Here is a 20,572-nt window from a genome sequence, read left to right as displayed (position 1 = left end):
TTGACGCACGCTTTACCTACTGGACATCCAAGCGTACAGTATTTCTGTCGGCATCTGCCTAGTTATACTACAGGTTCCCACGCTCTTCCTATAAACGGAAGAAGGCCGATCACCCGATCCGCCGATCATTCAACTCATTCGATCCGTCTTCAGCCGCGTGGTGCTTACCGCGCGCCAGCCGTACACTACCATGCTTCTGCCAAACTTATCAAGCTCTTACCGGCCCTGAAACCATGTATGACGACACTTTGACTTCAGATAGCTTTTCCTATATTTATCCATCCTGCCCCACCGCTGATTATAGCCAATAAATCACAATAAGTCTAATTTTTATTTGATTTTCATAACGCTTACATCCGAGACTCTAATCACGCCCTAGAACTCGGGAGACAGGAGAAGGTTTTCGGTGCCCATTTCGGCTCAAACCCAGCTGCTAGGGGCATAGCCGAGTTCCTTTCATAGCTGAAAAAAAAACGTTAAATAAAAATGGAATATAACAAAATAATGCGACGGATTAATCTTATCAAGAGTCCGCAAAAATTTTCCATGTTTGTTATTGTTTGGTGAAAAAACCAAAACGAAAATGTTGCCATGACATCAGTGCTAAACCTTGTTCTAAAGGTCGTTCATAGATTACGTATTGTTTGCTAAGACGACAGAACTGGGTACCGAGGATTGTTCATAGTGTGCGCAACTGGAACCACAAAATAATCGCTAGTTTCATATTGATTGTTGCTATCAATGTTCCCAGAATTATTCCAATTCTTATTTCGCTTACCTTGGATTATATTCGATAGTTTTTCCCATCTATTTTAGTGGAAAAATGCTTCCGTCGCATGAAGAGTCTAAGTAGGCAGTGCGCGAGATGGCAGCAATTCAAATTTGCTGTCACGTTTTTTCGATGAATGTTAGGAAAAATATGTTGTGTAGTTGCCATCGGAAAATAACACTATGTGCCTCAATTCAAGTGGATCACGACGCGAACATTCTCCTTAGAAGTGATGGACGAATTTCTCATTAAATTGACGCAGAAAATTCAATTATTAGGGAACTTCGGTGAGCCCTTTCTGATTACTTTTTTTGTGTTGTTGAATTATAGAGATTTTTTTTATTTGACTTATCAGTTTTACTGATATGCTCTTTAACTCGAGATAATGACAGCTATTTCCACCATCAATTATAGAAGTATTTGCAGTGCAGCTGTGTAATTTCTTGGAAATTTGCAATGCTGCTGGAACTGAACTTACACCACAACTGCTCTTTATGAAGGTGTGTCAAAGTGGCAAGAATACACGTCACTTGCTACATAGGCATACATTAATAAATTTTCAACATTTTTTTGCATTTTGAATACATTTACTCGAGCAAAATGTATAATAAATGCAATTACTAGGTCTGGAATCACCGTCGGAATTTGATTCGCATCACACCGGTAATTACTTACTTATGGATCCTGTACACCACCGGTGGCAGCGGATTATTTAATAAATATTTTCCTCCTGAAAACAAATGTTTTTCGGTACTCAGTATCATTCTACGTGGTAAAACTAAAGTCGATAGCCTAAACTTTCTATCTATCGTCGGATTTTTATGTGATAGTTTGATGATAACTTTCAACGGTATCTAATGGCTTAACTAGACAGACAGCGTTTGCGAAGCCAATTTTTTCCAGATTTCCATTGGCCCTCAACAGTTCCTGTTGATTTTAAAATTCCTGATTAAGAGCCATTTGTGTTGTGAGCCATTAAGTGTCATTTTAAATTTATTTGTTAAGTTTTCCTTTCCTATTTCATTTCTTACCCTTTTTAATAACATTAATATTTCTATGAACTTTTTTCAACTGCATGTAGTTGTGTTTGGCCTTTAAATTCGAAAAAATAAGTAATAAGATTAAGTAGTAATTCGCAACGTAGTGACTCATCTGAAATCCTGCTCGGCTACTTCAACATCAAACATTATTTTCAACAAGCCACTGCCGAGCAGATTGCGCCATGTTTGGGTCTCTTTATCGAGTGATGGCCTTTGCAGTCAATACTGTGAGGCTATAGACTTAACAATGTCTTAGCATAACAACGAACAGTGTTTTTAAGGAACAAAGGCAAAAAATTCAGCGAGCTATATATAATTTGTGTACATCATTTTCATGAAACTATTGATTCTACAATATTCCGGCATAATCATAAAAAAGACAATTCATACAGTGCCAAAGCATTACAACAGAAAATATGATTATACTTTTGGCAAATATTTAAAAAAAAATGAAAATACACACAACTCACCCAAAAAGAACCGCCGTTTTAAAATTCAAACGTAAATACAGTTACACCAATTTGGAGGAAATCGTGGATTCGTCATAATTACACCCAGAAGATAATTCTTGGGCTCTGGCTCGATTCACGAATTGAATTTGGTTTGACTAGGAAGTGACAGTTCGAAAATTAAAAAATCGCCCATATATTAGAATGGCTGGTGCTACTTAACAATACCAATAAGGCAGCTATTAAAAATATTCTATATCTGTTTAATCTAGCGGGGTTCTTCTTCTTCTTATTGGCATTACATCCCCACACTGGGACAGAGCCGCCCCGCAGCTTAGTGTTCATTAAGCACTTCCACAGTTATTAACTGCGAGGTTTCTAAGCCAGTTTACCATTTTTGCATTCGTATATCATGAGGCTAACACGATGATACTTTTATGCCCAGGGAAGTCGAAACAATTTCCAATCCGAGAATTGCCTAGACCGGCACCGGGAATCGAACCTGATAAGATTCGTGATACTGAAGAAGGAGTAGAAATATAACACAACTGGTTTAGTCTGTAGTTAAAGTTCAACTGACTATAATTCTCCTATATTGTACAATACTCGATATTGGGCCGAAACCCATGCTTCATGCTCTTATATTCTCTGAAATCTTATAACTCTCTGAGATAACTAACTGTTATACCGAATGCTTAGTTTATACCGTTACAGCTCCTCTACCCTTAAGTAAATATTTAAATATCAGAAATTTCGAAATTCGAAACATACATTAAAGTATTCTGGCTCAGAAAACAAAATGAAATTATAATGTAAAGAATATAGAATTTTATCATATTTAGGAAAAATTCGAGAAAATGTTAATTTTCGATCACTAATTTAATAATATAAATAATCTTCTTTCTTCTTCTTTTTGAAATTTCTCTTCGAGCGTCGCATCTCATTAGCCACCGGTTTATCATGTTGTCTGTGACTAGCTGGGGCAACTTCTTCCCCCTGAAAGATGGACGATTCAGCCGCAAATCCATAGAAATCAGAACTAGTGTCTGAAACGCTTGAAAATTCTTCATCGTCATCCTCTCTCCGTCGCTTGTTGCTGTGTGTTGCTGGTGGTTCAAAGTGGCTCTGGTGTTCAACTGGCTCAGTTTGCAAAGAAGCACTCTCTCCATGGAAAACAAAAGTACTAGTTGCTTTCCGGCGAGAGGCTGGTACTACCTTGAGCTGACGCTTGTGCGCCGAAACAACTCTGCCTCCCAGAGAAACCTGTGAAATATTTGTAGAAACGCGTTTTAGAAATTTGGCTGGTAACCATTGTCGAATGTCAGTTCGATTGTTATTCTTATAATATATCAGGTCTCCTTGTTTGAGATCAGTAAATTGATCAGGACTTATAACTGTGCCACTACTATCATTGTGTATTTGAGGATCATCATTTGTGTTTGACATATTTTTTTTAAAATCATGCTTTGGGTTAATTAGGTCTATTAAAGTCTTTGGCCTGAATGATAACATACGTTCTGAAGGAAACTTTCCATCCGTCTCCAGGCAAATATTTCTATAATTAAATAAAAAGTAAGCAATTTGTTTTTCCGTATCCAATATTCTTATTTCCGGGTCTACTAAAAACTTTTTGAAAACATCTTTTACTAAGCGTACCATCCGCTCTGCTTGTCCATTGCTTTCCGGGTGATACGGTGGACTTTTCATCACAATGACGCCTTACTTTTTTAAACTTTTTTAAAAAATCGATAAAAATCTCGGAATTGAACGGTGGTCCACCATCCGTTACAAGGACGTCTGGTAGTCCAAAACGGGAAAAAATGTTCACAAAAACATTTATAACCTTATTATGATCTGTTCCGTTCCTCATGTGTTCTACCTCAATCCACTTAGTAAAACTGTCGACCACAACCAAAAATACTTTCTTGTTAAAGTAAAAAAAATCGGCATGTATTCTACTAAATGGTTTGTTAGTTTGAATCCATTTTGAATAAGGTGGTTTTTTTGAAAGTGTCGTAGTTTCGTTACAAATTCTGCAAGTCTTCACAAAATTCTCGATGTCCCCATTCATCCCGAACCAGTAAACAGTTCTACGAGCCAACTGTTTGGTTTTATTGATTCCCTGAATGGTTCATATGCAGCATTTTCAAAACCTTCAACTTCATAGAATCTGGAACAACCACTCTGTCCTGGAAAAGGATGCATCCGTCAATTTCCTCCAGGTCCTGATGGTGCGAGTAAATATCCTTGAAACATTTGTCAATACGTGTAGGCCATCCCTCTCTCAAAAACACCATTATCTTACGCAAACATTTATCTGTCTTTGTTGCCTTTGCTATTTCCTTATAATCCAGAGGGAATTCATCTGAAAAATTCAGACTTTTGATGTATTCACGCGCTAATTCTCTTGGCACCCCCTGGTCTGTAGGAAACCTAGAACAAAAGTCTGCGTTCCCCATCCTCGAGGATGGCCGGTATACGATATCATACTCGTAAATAGATAACTCCATCACATATCTCTGTAGGCGTGTAACTGTAAGAGTATTCTTTCCATCCTTTCCGAAAATACCTATGAGTGGTTTATGATCCGTGTAAATAGTGAATTTCTTCCCATATAAAAATTTATGAAATTTTTCACTGTGCAAACGACCGCTAAAGCTTCTAAGTGAAGTATTGATACTTCCGCTGTGCATCGTTCAGTGTGAACGAAGTGAAACATATAGGTCGTTCCTCGTCTCCAACTTCATGGGCCATTACACCCCCAAGGCCGTAAGAACACGCATCTGTCACAATTACCACTGGTTTTCCGGATCGAAATATTCCAAAAGATTAGGCTTTAATAGAAATCGTTTACATTCAGTGAAAACCCTATCGCATTCCTGGTCCCAAATATATCTGGTGTTTTTCCGTAATAAAGCATAAAGACATTTTATCCTTGTAGATAGATTTGGAATGAACTTGGCATAATATGTAACTAAGCCTAAGAATGCTTTAAGCTCTGAAACGTTCTGCGGAGCTTTCGCTTCGCGGATAGTTTCAACTTTATCTGGACAAGGCAGCAATCCTCTGTCCGTCAAAATATGTCCAAGATAAGGTAGCTCCTTGACGAAAAAAACGCATTTGCTGAAATTTACTTTTATATTGGCCTTGGACAGACGCTCCAAAACTAAATAAAGCTTATTTTTGCAGTCTTCGAAGTCTATACCAGAAATCAAAACGTCATCGAGGTAACAAGAGACGTTTTCCAGTCCTTTGAGAATTTGGTCCATAACCTTTTGGAAAATTGAGGCACTCGATGAAGCGCCCTGCGGTAACCGGTTATAGGCATAGAGTCCTTTTATAGTATTGATGATCATAATTTTCTTCGATTTATCCGATAGCAAAAGCTGTGTATAGGCACCTGTTAAATCCAGCGAACAAAAAACCTTGGATCCGGCCAGAGTAGCGAAAAGGTCTTGAGCTAGAGGCAAAGGGTATGTATTAGGGACTATCACCTTATTTATCGAAACTTTACAGTCGATTACTAGCCGTATATCTTGATTTTTTTTGATAACCACAACCACTGGCGATGCCCATTCGCTAGCTTCTACCGGCGTTATTATTCCATCTTTCTCTAACCCGTCCAAATGATCTATTACCTTTTGTCGCAAACGGAGAGGAACCGCATAAGCCTTTCTAAAAATCGGTGTGTTATGCTTTAATACTAAATCCCCCTCATATCCTATTATCGGATTAGATAAATCCTTGTCAAACACATTCGGAAACTTACACTTCAATTCATGAATTGTCTCGTTGTCATTTATCGCGCTGATGTATTCCATAGTAGCAGTCGGTCTCGCAAACACATTTCTCCATCCCGCGTAAAAAGTATCCAGCCAGGTGCGTCCCATTAAAGGAACAAAATTATTTTCGCAGCGCAGAATTATCAGATAAAATTTTCCATTAAAGTCACCTAACTGCACTGAAACTTCTACCTTCCTAAAACCTTCAATTTCTTTCCGTCTATAACCACTAATCGCTTATTGCATGGTTCCACAGTGAGATTTCTAAAATAACGCAAAATGAAACCTCAGAGATTACGCTCTCCGCCGAGCCACAGTCAATTTCCATAGTAATTTTTCTATTTTCGATTTTAGCCTCAACATAACACGGCTCACTCATTTTATTCACGGCCGAAATCATCAAACACGGTGAATCATCCTCTGAATCAGTCTGCATATCCTCTTTTAATCTTTTAAATAATGAACTTGTTCCTTGTTCAGAAGGCTTAGGCGAATCAACAAATTTAACGCCCGATTTGAGTTTACGAGGGCTTCTGTTTTTGAGTTTATAACAGTATTTTCTCACATGTCCCTTTTTCTTGCAATATGAGCAAAAGAACTCCTTGTCGGAATTGTAACTTTTTCTATCGTCATATCTTCCATCACTTCTATTTCTAAACGCAAAATACCGATTTCGACTGTCACTTCTACTTCTACTACGGAAATTTGATCTGTAGGGTGCACGTTCTTGTCTTCGACCTAATCGGGCTCTCACACTACCCCTTCTATCCTTCTTAATAGCTCAGTTCTATCCGAAGCTATCTCTTGATTCACGATCATCTTTTCTACTTTCGCAACAGAAAGATCGTCCTCATCGAACAAACGCTTCTGTAATTTCCGATCATTAATCCCAATTACTAACATATCACGAACAGCTCTATCTTTAAACTCACCAAACTCGCATTGTTCGGCTAAATGCTTAACATCAAGCACAAAATCAACCGCTTTTTCATACTGACCCTGTCTACGCGTCCAAAATTTGAAACTATGTATTACGTCGGAGTCTTTTTTGTCATAACGTTGTTTTAATTTTTCTGTTATTTGCTTGTAAGTAAGATCTCTCAAACTCTGCCCAGGGAATAAAAGCTTTAGTTGGGAAAATACTTCCGTTCCACAAACTGCTAGGAACGAAGTTTTAAATTTGTCTTCCGTATAATTGTTGTGTTCAAACATCCATTCTAGCTGCTCTAAATACTGCGAAAATGGTATGGTTCCCGGAATAAAAGGTTCAGACGTTGGATTGATTGACATCCTTGTAGCCAAAAATAAATAAAATACACAAAAAATAATAAAATAAATAAATTGCGTTTGTTTCAAAGGAAAAAACACAAAACTACACTTTTTAAATAACACAGGGTAAAATATTTAGAATATTGACAGAAAAAAATAACATACCTGAGTAAATAGGTCAATATACACACAACAACCCTGGTTGTGGTAAAACAGCAACCACCACAAAAACAGCAACACGGCAAGCAATATGTATCCGATAACACCTTAGTCCACAAACTCCAGCAGCAGCAGCCAATCTTAGCAACAACGGTCAATTCCAGCAACAGCAGATAATCCCAGCAACAACAACAGCAACTTCTTGGATGGCAGGTCAATGACAACAACGGATGCACTATTTCGCTTCACTGAACAGGCCCAACGATGCAACTCACATGCATATGCACTGTGTTGGTCTCACTTTCCACTACGAGCTCACCCAAAAGAACAATTGCTCACAGGGATCTCACTCTCCCAACGACGTCAAAGTGCAGTGAAGTGACTTCTATTTCACTGGCGTTTCACTTGGCAGCGGCGTCTCCCGGTTCTCACTGTATGAACAAAAGGGGACAAACAAAATGGTGTAATAACACTGTGTAACCTGGTGTAACCAACCGCCTTTAATGTGAACAAAAGAAGTTTAGCACAATTGTTGGCTAACAAAATGGCTACTTGTAAAATGTGGTTTTCTCTATAAAATTTCACTTTACGCACTCGTACTGATTTTTTTAAAATAATGTTCAAATCAAACAAAAAGATATGCAAAGCAAATCTACCGTCTGATGAACAAAATTGGTTCGACAAAAGAAACCACAACACGTGAAAATAAATGATCTCTTGCAAATTTCACGATTTAAGATGAAAACTTACAACGTCAACGGCTTGCATGCAAAACTCCACTATTTCACTATTATTAATTGTAGAAGTTTGAACTTAAGCAGTGAAATTAAACTTTTTATCCTCGTCGCCACTGATAAGATTCGTGATACTGAAGAAGGAGTAGAAATATAACACAACTGGTTTAGTCTGTAGTTAAAGTTCAACTGACTATAATTCTCCTATATTGTACAATACTCGATATTGGGCCGAAACCCATGCTTCATGCTCTTATATTCTCTGAAATCTTATAACTCTCTGAGATAACTAACTGTTATACCGAATGCTTAGTTTACACCGTTACAGAACCCAGCCACCCTCAGCATGGTCTTGCTTTGTAGCCGCGCGTCTTACCGCACGGCTAAGGAGGGCCCCAATCTAGCGGGGTTAGTAGGGTTAATAATTTTTGAACTATCACTTTAAAGTTTGATTTCGTTTTGGATTGGGAAATGGGTCAGATACTAAGAAAATATACTTCAAACGTTTTTTTATCTAGTTCTTCTAAACCGCATCAACACACATTCCTGAAAAATGAGAACATACCCTAAATAAAGTAGTTTTGAATCACGATCAGATGTTAATTTCAAGTACTTCTTCTAACGAACAAGTTAAATCACAAGTGTTACAATTATAGAATATTATGTGTTATCCATCGGTTTCCATTTTTGTCCTTTTGTTGATGGCGTACATGCTTTACCAAAAATTCAAATGAACAATTGCCCACTTTAAGCGATTGGTTGTTTATCCTTGCGTTGGATGAACAATTAAACAATCATAAAATATGACGCGACCGTTCTATTATCGACCCGATTTGAATCAGAACAGCGAATGGAGCGAGAAATAATTTTAACGTTAGCAAAAAACAATCGCTCACTTTGAGCAATTGATTGTTTATTCTCGCGATGGATGAACAATTGATCACTTTATTACTGTTGTTTATAAAAAAATATTCGTATTGATTACTAAAATAGAAATTGCATAGGTCACATCACTTTCCATGGTGGATCCCGACCTATGTTACTGATTAACCCCCCCCCCCCCCCACCTAACACAATGTCCTTCCCGTGGTAATTGTGGAGATGCAGAGGTATTCTCGGTCTCTAGTAGCAACAATAACCACACACTAACATTCCCTTCCTTTCCCAACTGACTGTAAGGACTTGGCCGGCGCCGTTATTGATCAACAATTGAGAGCTGCTGAAACGTGCACTTCGAGAATAGATGGTAAATCCCAACCACTATTCATTTGGATCGTAGTGCAATTTGCACCAGTTCTGATCAATCACGGAGTAGAAACCATTGATATGTACAGTCAGTCTAAGCTAAGCTAAGCTAAGCTAAGCTCTATTTTAGTGGAAAAATGCTTCCGTCGCATGCATTCCATGTATTCCGTCCTAAAATGACAACTCCAATGATTTATACATTGTTCCAGTAGTTGGGGTATTTCTTAATTCGTGTTCCTATAGTTGCGAATCCCATTGTTTTCTTACGGGACTCGCAATTATAGGAACACTACAACAACTATTGGAGCAAATGCGAAAATTTAGTAAGGTATTTTGAAGATATTTACCAGTTTATCAATATAATCAATGCTGTTTTCACTTGATTTGAATTCTGACATAATACTTTATTTGATTCTTAGATTTTCCGCATACTGTACTACCGCAACCATAGGAACACCCACGACTATCGGATCATTTGCCCTAATTATAGAATTCGAAGGTGACCCATTTTACTCCGCCGTTTGACCCATCTTACCCCGACATTTTTCGATTGACAGAAAAAAGGTCTTTATTTTAATAACTCAGTATGAAATAAAAAAAAATGGAATTTGCGTTATTTCATGCCCTTGGCAAATAGATTATGAGCTTTTTTTTCTAGATCCCTGTTGAAAAATTAAATTAAAATTGTTTTTGTTCCGATGCTCTGAGGGTTCGCTTTAGTTAGACGAACCATCTTGCCCCACCCTACCCTACTCTTATTGTCTTGCTTCTCAGTCCCTCTTTCCTTTGGTGTCAGAAATGTGCATTGAAGTGTGGGAATCCAAGGTTACGTAAACTCATGTTTACAAACTCATATAAAAAACGTAGATATTTAATGAAAATAAACTACACTACTAAAAATCCACACATATTTATTGGCAAAAATCCATAGATTTAACTTATGATGTATATCAGTGCACACATAACCATTCTCCACGCGAACTACTAATAAAATATATATCCAAATAAACTTTATGTGTGGTCTCGAATTAGCAATTATTTAATTTATGTGTGGTTCTATATCGATTATATTAGGATGAAGCTATTGCAAAAATTTATAACGGCGACACATTTATCTTATATAGATATTTTTGGCAGTGTATGTATATACTGTATACGTTTCAATTTATCCGCGAAAGATGACAGTTAGCAACCACGCGTCTCCATTTGTCTTCCAATAAGTTCAATTCTGAATAATTATGTACCGATTCTGTTTTTACATGGATCCCATACAAAACTTTAGCAAAGTTGCTCCATTTTGCATGATTCGTCGAGAAAACATAAATCTTTTTTTACACGGATTTTACAATTTTGAACTGAAAACTTTTTTTACACGGAACGCATCCCCCGTGTAAAAAAAGAATCGGGTGTATATGTAAATGTAAATTCGTAATTTAGTCGGTACCTGCCTAGCGATTCAGGATTGTGTTGTTGGTTCGATTCCCACTGAAAATAGTGGTTACTTCCAACACATGTTTCTAATTTAATCTATCATATCAGCATCTAGTTTTTCATTCTACAAACTTATAAAAATCGATTCCCAATTATTCTTTTCAGGAACTAACCCGCTGCACGTGGAGCTGGAACAACTGACGGCCAGATTTCTCGGCGTGGAGGATTCCATTGTGTTCGGGATGGGCTTCGCCACCAACTCGCTCAACATTCCCACACTTATCTCCCCTGGTTGCCTGGTGGTCAGTGACGAGAAGAATCATGCTTCGATCATTCTTGGCCTACGGCTGTCCGGAGCAGTCACAAAAGTGTTCAACCACAACAGTATGAAGGACTTGGAACGTGTTCTACAGGAGTCAATTGCCGCTGGTCAACCCAAAACGGGAAAACCGTGGAAAAAGATCCTGATCATTGTCGAAGGTGTGTTCAGCATGGAGGGATCGATCGTCAAACTGCCGGAAATCGTAGCACTGAAGAAAAAGTACAAAGCATACATTTACCTGGACGAAGCACACAGCATTGGAGCCACCGGTCCATCGGGACGAGGTGTTCTCGATTTCTATGGCGTCGATCCTAATGATATTGATATTCTGATGGGAACATTCACCAAAAGTTTCGGATCAGCTGGCGGCTACATCGCTGGTAACAAAGTAAGAGTTACTTCATACATACTAAACTACCATTACCTGAGATGAATTTTTGTATTCCAGAAATTGATCAATTTCCTACGGGTGCACAGTCACGCGCATTGCTATGCTAGTTCAATGTCTCCTCCAGTCACGCAGCAGATTCTCACATCTATGAAAACTATCATGGGATTGGATGGCACTAACGAGGGAAGTAAGCGCATCGATCAGCTAGCCAGAAATACAAGATATTTCAGAAAACGACTCGCACAGATCGGGGTCATCACATATGGCCATGAAGATTCTCCAGTCGTTCCGATGCTGGTGTATCTTTTCTCTAAAATTGGGTAAGTTGGAATCAACCCGCCTATTTGATTAATCTAAAAAATATTATTTTTCTCATTTTTCCAACAGCGCGGTAGTACGTACGCTAACGTCGCGTAACATTGCCGTCGTGGGTGTAGGATTCCCAGCAACACCCATCATGGAAGGGCGGATTCGCTTCTGCCTGTCGGCGGCACACACCAAAGAACAACTGGACTACGCCCTCTCGGTGATCGACGAGATCAGTGACACACTCGGACTCAAGTACTCGCGGAAACCGCGAGACACGCGAACAATAGAGTACTAAATTCTGTTAGGTTAAACGAGAAGAACGAAGTGAGGAAAAAGTCACACAAACACAAACGCGCATGCATCCATAAACTTAAACTAAGATATGAAGCAAAAGTATGCCTTATTATGGATAGACGAAACTAAACAAATCCACGTTTTAGCGTCGACTATGTTGCCGCATTTACTTGAGGGAATCGCATCCACTGTGTATTATTATTATTTATGAAGTGTTTTTTTTAATTGTGGTACTTTTTGTTAAAAGATTTTTCTCGTTACATTCAATAACATTTATTGTAAGATGCATCAAAGTTGAAATTATAGAACGATACAAATTGCTACCAGCTTTGTAATAATAGAAACAATAACTATTTTCCATGATTTCCGAACATATCCATTTTAGAATTTCTCGATAAATGCTGATTCCATGACAGACATGCCTAACACTTTATTCAAGGCACAGTATGACAATCCGAATAGGAGTTCATTTGCATTATGTTGTATTTGACTCGACTGCGAAATAAAGCTTTTTGTGACTGACTTTTGTGTTTTTTGTGACAATGATATTTCTAGCATCATATTAGGCTGTTAAGCGCTACATATTCTATGTGAATAAACGACGCACACTTGTGTTTGCATTGCTAATGCTAATTTTCTACCGTCGCCAAGCGATTATGTTTTGTACTTTGATGAAAATTCGTCTAGAATCAACTTTCTCATGTAGCCAAATCGATAAATATGCTATCATATTCAATATATTTTCTTGTCAACCACTTGCCGACGGCCGCCGATCGAACCAATCGATACTAACGCCATTATATTTTCTTCTGTCACCATCATGTGAATAAATTTATTGTAGCGTCTCGCCCCAATGTGCGCCAAGTGATTATGGTCAGTATTTTGAAAAAGCTCGTTAAAAAGGGTTAAGAAAAGGAAAGAATAATTCTCAATTTGCAATCGCTAACAACACCAACCAAACTCAAAATCTTGCGAGAAAGTTTTACTTCCTATGAATCTGCTTTAGTCACAGTACAGACTTTTACTTTCTTCCGAATGCTTTGTTGGTTTTGAAAAGAACCGATTTATTTTCCTCAATGTGCTTCTGATAGTGATTAATATCAGCAACCTCTCAATAGTTTAAACCTTACGAGAAAAATCTGATTAGAGAGCTGCTTTCATTAAAGAGTAAAAAAAAGAAAAAAAGAGGACGGTAAATCATCGAGAGGACGACCATAAGCAGGATCAATTAAGGTTTTCTGGATAGTGGTCGTCGGCACGCTATAAAATAAATCGGCGTGGCTATCGCGTGAGTAGTGGCATCAATGGTCTCAGTGGCGGTCATTGACGTAGGGAGCTGCCAATCTTCAGCGGTCGGGCAGGTAGCAGCAAATTGGTTCACATCGGTGACGTTTGCAGAAGTAAGTGGTCGGGAAACAGCTCTCAAGTCAGATTTATCTCACAGGATTCAACCAATTGAGTGTTTGCTGATAGTGGTTGAAGATATTATTGAAAATTAATCGGTTCTTGTCAGGGCCACCATTATATTCGGAAGAAAGTTAAAGGCTGTACTGTGACTTATCAAATGCATGGCCAGTGACATTTTATCGCCAGATTCTTAGTTTGATTATGTACTGTTTGGGGCTGTACACATATTACGTGTTGGCAACCCGGCTGCCAGCGCGCACCTTTCATCAGGGATCTTGGGCCACACACACCGACGAAAGAGACTAGAAGCAATGGACAGGTAGAGTACTATATCGTAAGCAGAAAGATGAAAAAGAAATCAAAACAAAACATACAACGTATCCTAATTGCACATTGCGAAAGCTAAAACATTTAAACTTATTATATACTGTTAAAACCTAATCTACATACTTAGATTGCTTGAATTAGGTATTTATAAACATTGGATATTATTCTATTTAAAATTACAACATGAATTCTTAAAATTAGGTACTAAATCGCCACAATTAGTTATTCCTTTTCCTAACCCTATATTCACGCTGTTGTACGACTTTACATCCACGGTAAGCAAACCCAAACTATTGAATTGTTCCGAACTAAAATGAAACATTATACATTATAAACTAGATCTAAACTACGACTACGCTGAACAGACGAGCATACTTAGGGGACTAAACGTAAGTCTAAAAACCTTATTCTTACTTAAATGTAAATGTATATGAAACCTGTGAATTATGAACTAAGAAATATGTATTTACAACTACGTTCCATTAGGAGAATTATAATCCGTCGCTGTCATACACCCAGATAACGTGTTTAACTCGCGGAGATTATAATCGCGGAAATCGCCCCTTCAATCCCGTTGGTTCTAGTTCCAACATCTTATAATTCTCGTTTATAATGTATAATGTTTCATTTTAGTTCGGAACAATTCAATAGTTTGGGTTTGCTTACCGTGGATGTAAAGTCGTACAACAGCGTGAATATAGGGTTAGGAAAAGGAATAACTAATTGTGATAGTCAGAAAGAAACATACTTGAAACATATAAAACATATAATATTGAACACTCTGGCCGACATTCACGTCACGAGGAGAATTGGGAAGCTGTGTGTCCACTCTCCACCAAGCAAATAGCGGCGCGTCAAGCAATCTCTAAAGATCTACCACAATTTTCTGGGAGACCCGATGAGTGGCCTATATTTTATTCGACTTTCACAAACACTACGGTAATGTGTGGTTTCACAGAGGGAGAAAATACAACTAGGTTGCAGAGATGTCTTACTGGCAAAGCGTATGATACAGTAAAAAGCCTTTTAATGCATCCTTCTAATGTGCAGAGAGTTATCGGTACACTCCGAATGCGATTTGGACAACCAGAAGCTATAGTCCACTCTCTAGTTGAAAAAATCAATTCGTTACCGACTCTGAGAGAGGATAGATTGGAGACAATAATGGACTTCGCTGTGGAGGTGCAAAACTTTTGCTCCGTTCTTGATGCGTGTGGCTTAGAAGAGCACATGTATAACTTGACGATGCTTCATCAGCTTGTCAATAAACTTCCGTCATCAATAAAACTCGATTGGGCAAGATATCGTCAAAAGTTTGCAAAGGTGAACTTAGCAACCTTCGGAAACTGGATCTATTCCTTAGCTGAAGCAGCAAGCTCTGTAACTATTCCAGGATTACAAGAGCCAAAGCCATCTCGAGGTGATTATCGATCGCCAAGAAAAGGATCCGGGTTTTTGAATGCACATGCAGGATCAGAAACAAACACTTCTAAATCACCAAGGGAACCACAGACAAGCAGTAACAATAGATGCATCGTTTGCAAAGCCTGCTGTGACAGTGTTGGCGAATGTAAACAATTCGAGGAGCTATCCCGTGATTCCCGTTGGGCAGTGGTGAGAGAATTTGGGTTATGTCGTCGTTGTCTTCGGAAACACAGCGGGTACTGCCAGACAAAGGTTTGCGGAAAGGATGGATGCACTTTTCAGCACCACCGTCTACTGCACAATGAACTTAATAACAAGCAAAATACTTCTTTTGGAGATAATCAGTCTTCAGCTGCGTTAAATGACACTCAAAATACCTCAAACCATGGTTGTAATACTCATCAATCAACCTTGAGTACGGTTTTGTTTCGTTATTTGCCGGTAATCGTCCATGGAAAAAAAGGGTCATTCCAAACTTTCGCATTTCTAGACGACGGCTCAGAGTTAACACTTTTGGAACACGATCTGGCAGATGAGCTTGGTCTTGAGGGAACAGAAGCTCCATTGAACCTACAGTGGACCGGCGGAACAGAACGTTGCGAGAAAGACTCCCGTATTACAAGCTTGATGATCACTGGTGTGCGCGATGGAGCCAAATCCTTTCATCTGAATGAGGTGCGAACGGTGAAAGAACTTCAGTTACCCTGTCAGTCATTGGACATGATTAAAATGAGAGAAAACTACCCACATCTACGAGGCTTGCCTATTGAATCATACAAGCAAATGCGCCCCAAAATTCTTATAGGATTGAAACACGTTCACGTCAGCTTAGTGCTACAGAGTCGCGAAGGCAAACCGAATCAACCAATTGCGACGAAAACTAGGTTGGGCTGGACGGTTTGTGGTGCAAATACTGAACATAGCGAACGAAGCCTGGATCACTACATCTTTCACATAACTACAAGTAAAACGCCCGATGAGGAGCTACACCAAGCAATAAAAGAGTATTTCTCCTTTGATAGCATGGGTGTACAAAACAACAATCATTCTCCTTTGTCCCTTGAAGACCAAAGAGCATATGCACTGCTGGGTGACCTCACCACCCGTAAAGGCAACCGATATGAAACCGGTTTACTATGGCGCTTTGATGGCATACGCCTTCCCAACAGCCGACCAATGGCACTGCATCGTCATCTTCTATTAGAAAAACGCTTGAAAAAAGATCATCAGCTAGCAGAAGACCTGAACAAACGGATTGCCGATTATCTACGTAAAGGCTATATTCGCAAGCTGTCTAAGGAACAAGAAAACCGGCCCGTACGACGCTGCTGGTATTTGCCCGTATTTCCAGTTGTCAATCCAAACAAGCCTGGCAAAATAAGAATAGTTTGGGATGCAGCAGCCACCGCATATGGCACCTCCTTAAACTCTGCACTTCTGAAGGGTCCCGATCAACTAAGCTCACTCTTCTCGATTCTTATAAGGTTCAGAAAGCATCAAATTGGGATAACGGGCGATATTCGCGAGATGTTCCATCAGGTGGAGATACGAGAAGAAGACAGGCCGTGTCAGCGTTTTTTTCTGGAACGACGATAATGGTGTTACTGCTACATATGAGATGTGCGTGATGACTTTCGGAGCATGCTGTTCTCCAAGTAGCGCCCAATATATCATGAACATAAACGCTGAAAGGTTCGCCGGTCAATATCCCCATGCAGTTGAGGCTATCACTAAACAACACTATGTAGACGATATGTTAATGAGCGTAGAGTCAGAGGAAGCAGCTATCCAGTTAGCGCAGGATGTGAAGTATGTGCACTCTCAAGGTGGATTTGAAATCCGCAATTGGATATCTAATTCCCAAAAAGTTATAGCCGCCTTAGACCAAAGTGGGACCACGAATAAGTGTTTGGATCTATCTGCTGAGATGTCAACGGAAAAGGTATTGGGTTTGTGGTGGTGTACGGAACTGGATGTGCTTACATACAAAGTTGGGTGGCATCGATATGACGCAGAGCTTCTGGCAGGACGAAGAAGACCCACGAAACGTGAAGTTTTGCGAGTGCTTATGACGATCTTTGATCCCTTGGGTCTAATAGCACACTTCCTCATATATCTCAAGATTCTACTGCAGGAAATATGGCGTTCAGCGGTGCAGTGGGATGACGCCATCAGCGACATCTTGTTCGATAAGTGGAGAACATGGCTTCGAATACTACCAGAAGTAGAAAAAGTACAAATTCCTCGATGCTATTGTGTTCAGGTGACCAATGACAGTATTGTACAACTACATACGTTTGTTAACGCTAGCGAGAGTGCCTTTGCTGCTGTAGCGTTCCTTCGCTTCAAATGGGTACCCGGTAGAATGCATGAACGTCGCTGCTAAGACTCGAGTCGCTCCGCTGAAGTTTTAATCGATATATGGACTCGAGCTTCAAGCTGCCGTATTAGGAGTTAGACTAGCACAAAGAAGTGTTATTGGTTCTTTATCTATACAAAACGTCAAGCGCTATTTCTGGACTGATTCTCGTGATGTTGTATGCTGGATAAACTCAGATCATCGTCGTTTCTCGCAATTTGTGGCTCACAGAGTCAGCGAAATCCTGGAAACTACAGAAGCAAGTGAATGGTTTTGGGTACCGACAAAAATGAATGCCGCAGATGACGCGACTAAATGGGTGACACAGACTGATCTGTCCAATGGGAGCAGGTGGTTCAAGGGACCCACATTTCTCAGCCAACGAGAAGAAGAATGGCCAGTGATACCGTCGAAGGGCAATTCAACTAATGAAGAAGTCCGTACCAACTTGGTTTGCCATCTATCCGCTCCAGTACCAGTGGTGGATTACAAGAAATTTTCCTCATGGATTCGCCTAACCCGAGTGACTGGCTTCATATTGCGCTTCTTGAACAAATGCAAGAAAGAGCTAAGTTCACCAATTAATAGTAAAGCTCTATGTTCAGAGGAAATAAGTGCTGCCGAGGATTGTATTCTACGCCTAGCCCAACAAGAAACATTTTCCGATGAGATAGCTGCTTTGAACAAACAGAAACCGATTCCAAAAAGCAGCCCATTATTGAAGCTCAATCCATGGCTGGACACTCGTGGAATGCTTCGTATGCAAGGCCGAACTACCAGCTGTTTCCTCATCACTGAAGATGCGAAGAACCCTATTATCCTACCTCGCGACCACCACATTACAACTCTGGTTATATCGTTCTACCATAACAAATTTCACCACCTTAACCACGAAACTGTTATCAACGAACTGCGTCAAAAGTATTGGATCCCACGTATCCGAGTTGGCTATGCCAAAGTACGCCGAAATTGTCAACGGTGTAAAAACGAAACAGCGACACCTCAACCGCCAATTATGGCTGATCTACCACTTGCAAGGCTTGCAGCCTTCAGTCGTCCGTTTACTCACGTGGGGATAGATTACTTCGGCCCTATAGAGGTGGCTGTCGGCAGAAGAGTAGAAAAGCGATGGGGAATGCTGGCAACGTGCATGACTACGCGCGCTGTGCATATTGAGGTAGCACATTCCTTAAGTACGAGTTCCTGTGTAATGGCCATCCGTAACATGATCGCCCGTCGTGGTCTGCCCTGCCATATATACTGTGATCGAGGAACTAATTTTGTGGGGGCAAGTCGTTGAAATTGCTCGCGTAATGGAAAACATAAACCATGAGGCAATAATGGCTGAAATTGTAAGCCCAGAAACAAAGTGGTCATTTAATCCCCCATTATCGCCTCACATGGGCGGATGCTGGGAAAGATTGATCCGCAGCGTGAAAAATAACCTTTCGTCGTTGAATCTACCACGAAAACCATCCGACGAAGTACTACGAAATGCTTTGACCGAAATCGAAAGTACCTTGAACGCAAGACCGCTGACTCACGTTCCAATAGAAGACCATACTTCTCCAGCACTCACTCCAAATCACATACTTCTCGGAAGTTCGAACGGAACGAAACCACTCACTACACTAGACGATAATTCTGTAGCCGTACGCCAGTGTTGGCTGTCATCACAAATCATAGCAAACGTATTCTGGAAAGGTGGCTGACAGATTACCTTCCAGAAATAACCAGGAGGACAAAGTGGCATTCACGTTGTGCTCAACCTGTACAGATTGGTGATGTAGTCATCATTACCGATCCTAAGCTACCACGGAATTGTTGGCCGAAAGGGAAAGTTATCGAGACCCGGCGCAGCAAAGATGGAGAAATAAGGTCGGCAACTGTTAGAACTGCTAGCGGCTTTACGAACGTCCGGTGGTGAAGCTGGCGGTACTAGATGTCGTGCGCGAAGATGAGTAAGTCGTTCTGGTGGCCGACGTACCCGGGGGGAGTGTTGGCAACCCGGCTGCCAGCGCGCACCTTTCATCAGGGATCTTGGGCCACACACACCGACGAAAGAGACTAGAAGCAATGGACAGGTAGAGTACTATATCGTAAGCAGAAAGATGAAAAAGAAATCAAAACAAAACATACAACGTATCCTAATTGCACATTGCGAAAGCTAAAACATTTAAACTTATTATATACTGTTAAAACCTAATCTACACACTTGGATTGCTTGAATTAGGTATTTATAAACATTAGATATTATTCTATTTAAAATTACAACATGAATTCTTAAAATTAGGTACTAAATCGTCACAATTAGTTATTCCTTTTCCTAACCCTATATTCACGCTGTTGTACGACTTTACATCCACGGTAAGCAAACCCAAACTATTGAATTGTTCCGAACTAAAATGAAACATTATACATTATAAACTAGATCTAAACTACGACTACGCTGAACAGACGAGCATACTTAGGGGACTAAACGTAAGTCTAAAAACCTTATTCTTACTTAAATGTAAATGTATATGAAACCTGTGAATTATGAACTAAGAAATATGTATTTACAACTACGTTCCATTAGGAGAATTATAATCCGCCGCTGTCATACACCCAGATAACGTGTTTAACCCGCGGAGATTATAATCGCGGAAATCGCCCCTTCAATCCCGTTGGTTCTAGTTCCAACATTACGTAAGTACTTATAGGGGGAGAATGAGTCTGTCGTTTTGTTACGCACCATATAAATGAAAAATCATTTGTATGAAAGAAATCTTACATGGGGGAGGGGGTAGAAAAAACAGAAAATTGCCTACGTGATAAGTGTACGACCCCTTAGGGGGTTGAAATAGGTTTTATTGAGACG

At 39.7% G+C, this 20,572-nt stretch overlaps 2 protein-coding genes and 1 long non-coding RNA gene across 3 annotated transcripts in view; all 3 read left to right on the top strand.

The window, feature by feature from the left end:
- LOC134213815 (serine palmitoyltransferase 2) overlaps nucleotides 1–12,716 on the top strand; it is a 29,329-nt gene extending 16,613 nt beyond the window's left edge. Inside the window, exons 5-7 of the mRNA XM_062693173.1 lie at nucleotides 11,044–11,588; nucleotides 11,649–11,911; nucleotides 11,979–12,716. Coding sequence (XP_062549157.1) covers nucleotides 11,044–11,588; nucleotides 11,649–11,911; nucleotides 11,979–12,195 — 1,025 coding nt within the window. The 3' untranslated portion in view covers nucleotides 12,196–12,716. The remainder of the gene's footprint in view (nucleotides 1–11,043; nucleotides 11,589–11,648; nucleotides 11,912–11,978) is intronic.
- Nucleotides 12,717–18,001: 5,285 nt separating this feature from the next.
- On the top strand, nucleotides 18,002–19,012 carry LOC134210482 (uncharacterized). Its single transcript, XM_062686529.1, has one exon. The coding sequence runs from the start codon at nucleotides 18,002–18,004 to the stop codon at nucleotides 19,010–19,012; it is 1,011 nt and encodes a 336-aa protein (XP_062542513.1).
- Nucleotides 19,013–19,650: 638 nt separating this feature from the next.
- On the top strand, nucleotides 19,651–20,351 carry LOC134218257 (uncharacterized). The gene is made up of 3 exons (XR_009981291.1): nucleotides 19,651–19,945; nucleotides 20,006–20,079; nucleotides 20,144–20,351. It is a non-coding gene; the product is annotated as an uncharacterized LOC134218257 (long non-coding RNA).
- Nucleotides 20,352–20,572: the final 221 nt, after the last annotated feature.

The sequence above is a fragment of the Armigeres subalbatus genome, chromosome 2 (genome assembly GCF_024139115.2).
Source record: "Armigeres subalbatus isolate Guangzhou_Male chromosome 2, GZ_Asu_2, whole genome shotgun sequence".
Taxonomy (NCBI): domain Eukaryota; kingdom Metazoa; phylum Arthropoda; class Insecta; order Diptera; family Culicidae; genus Armigeres; species Armigeres subalbatus.
This window is presented reverse-complemented; position numbering and strand designations above follow the sequence as displayed.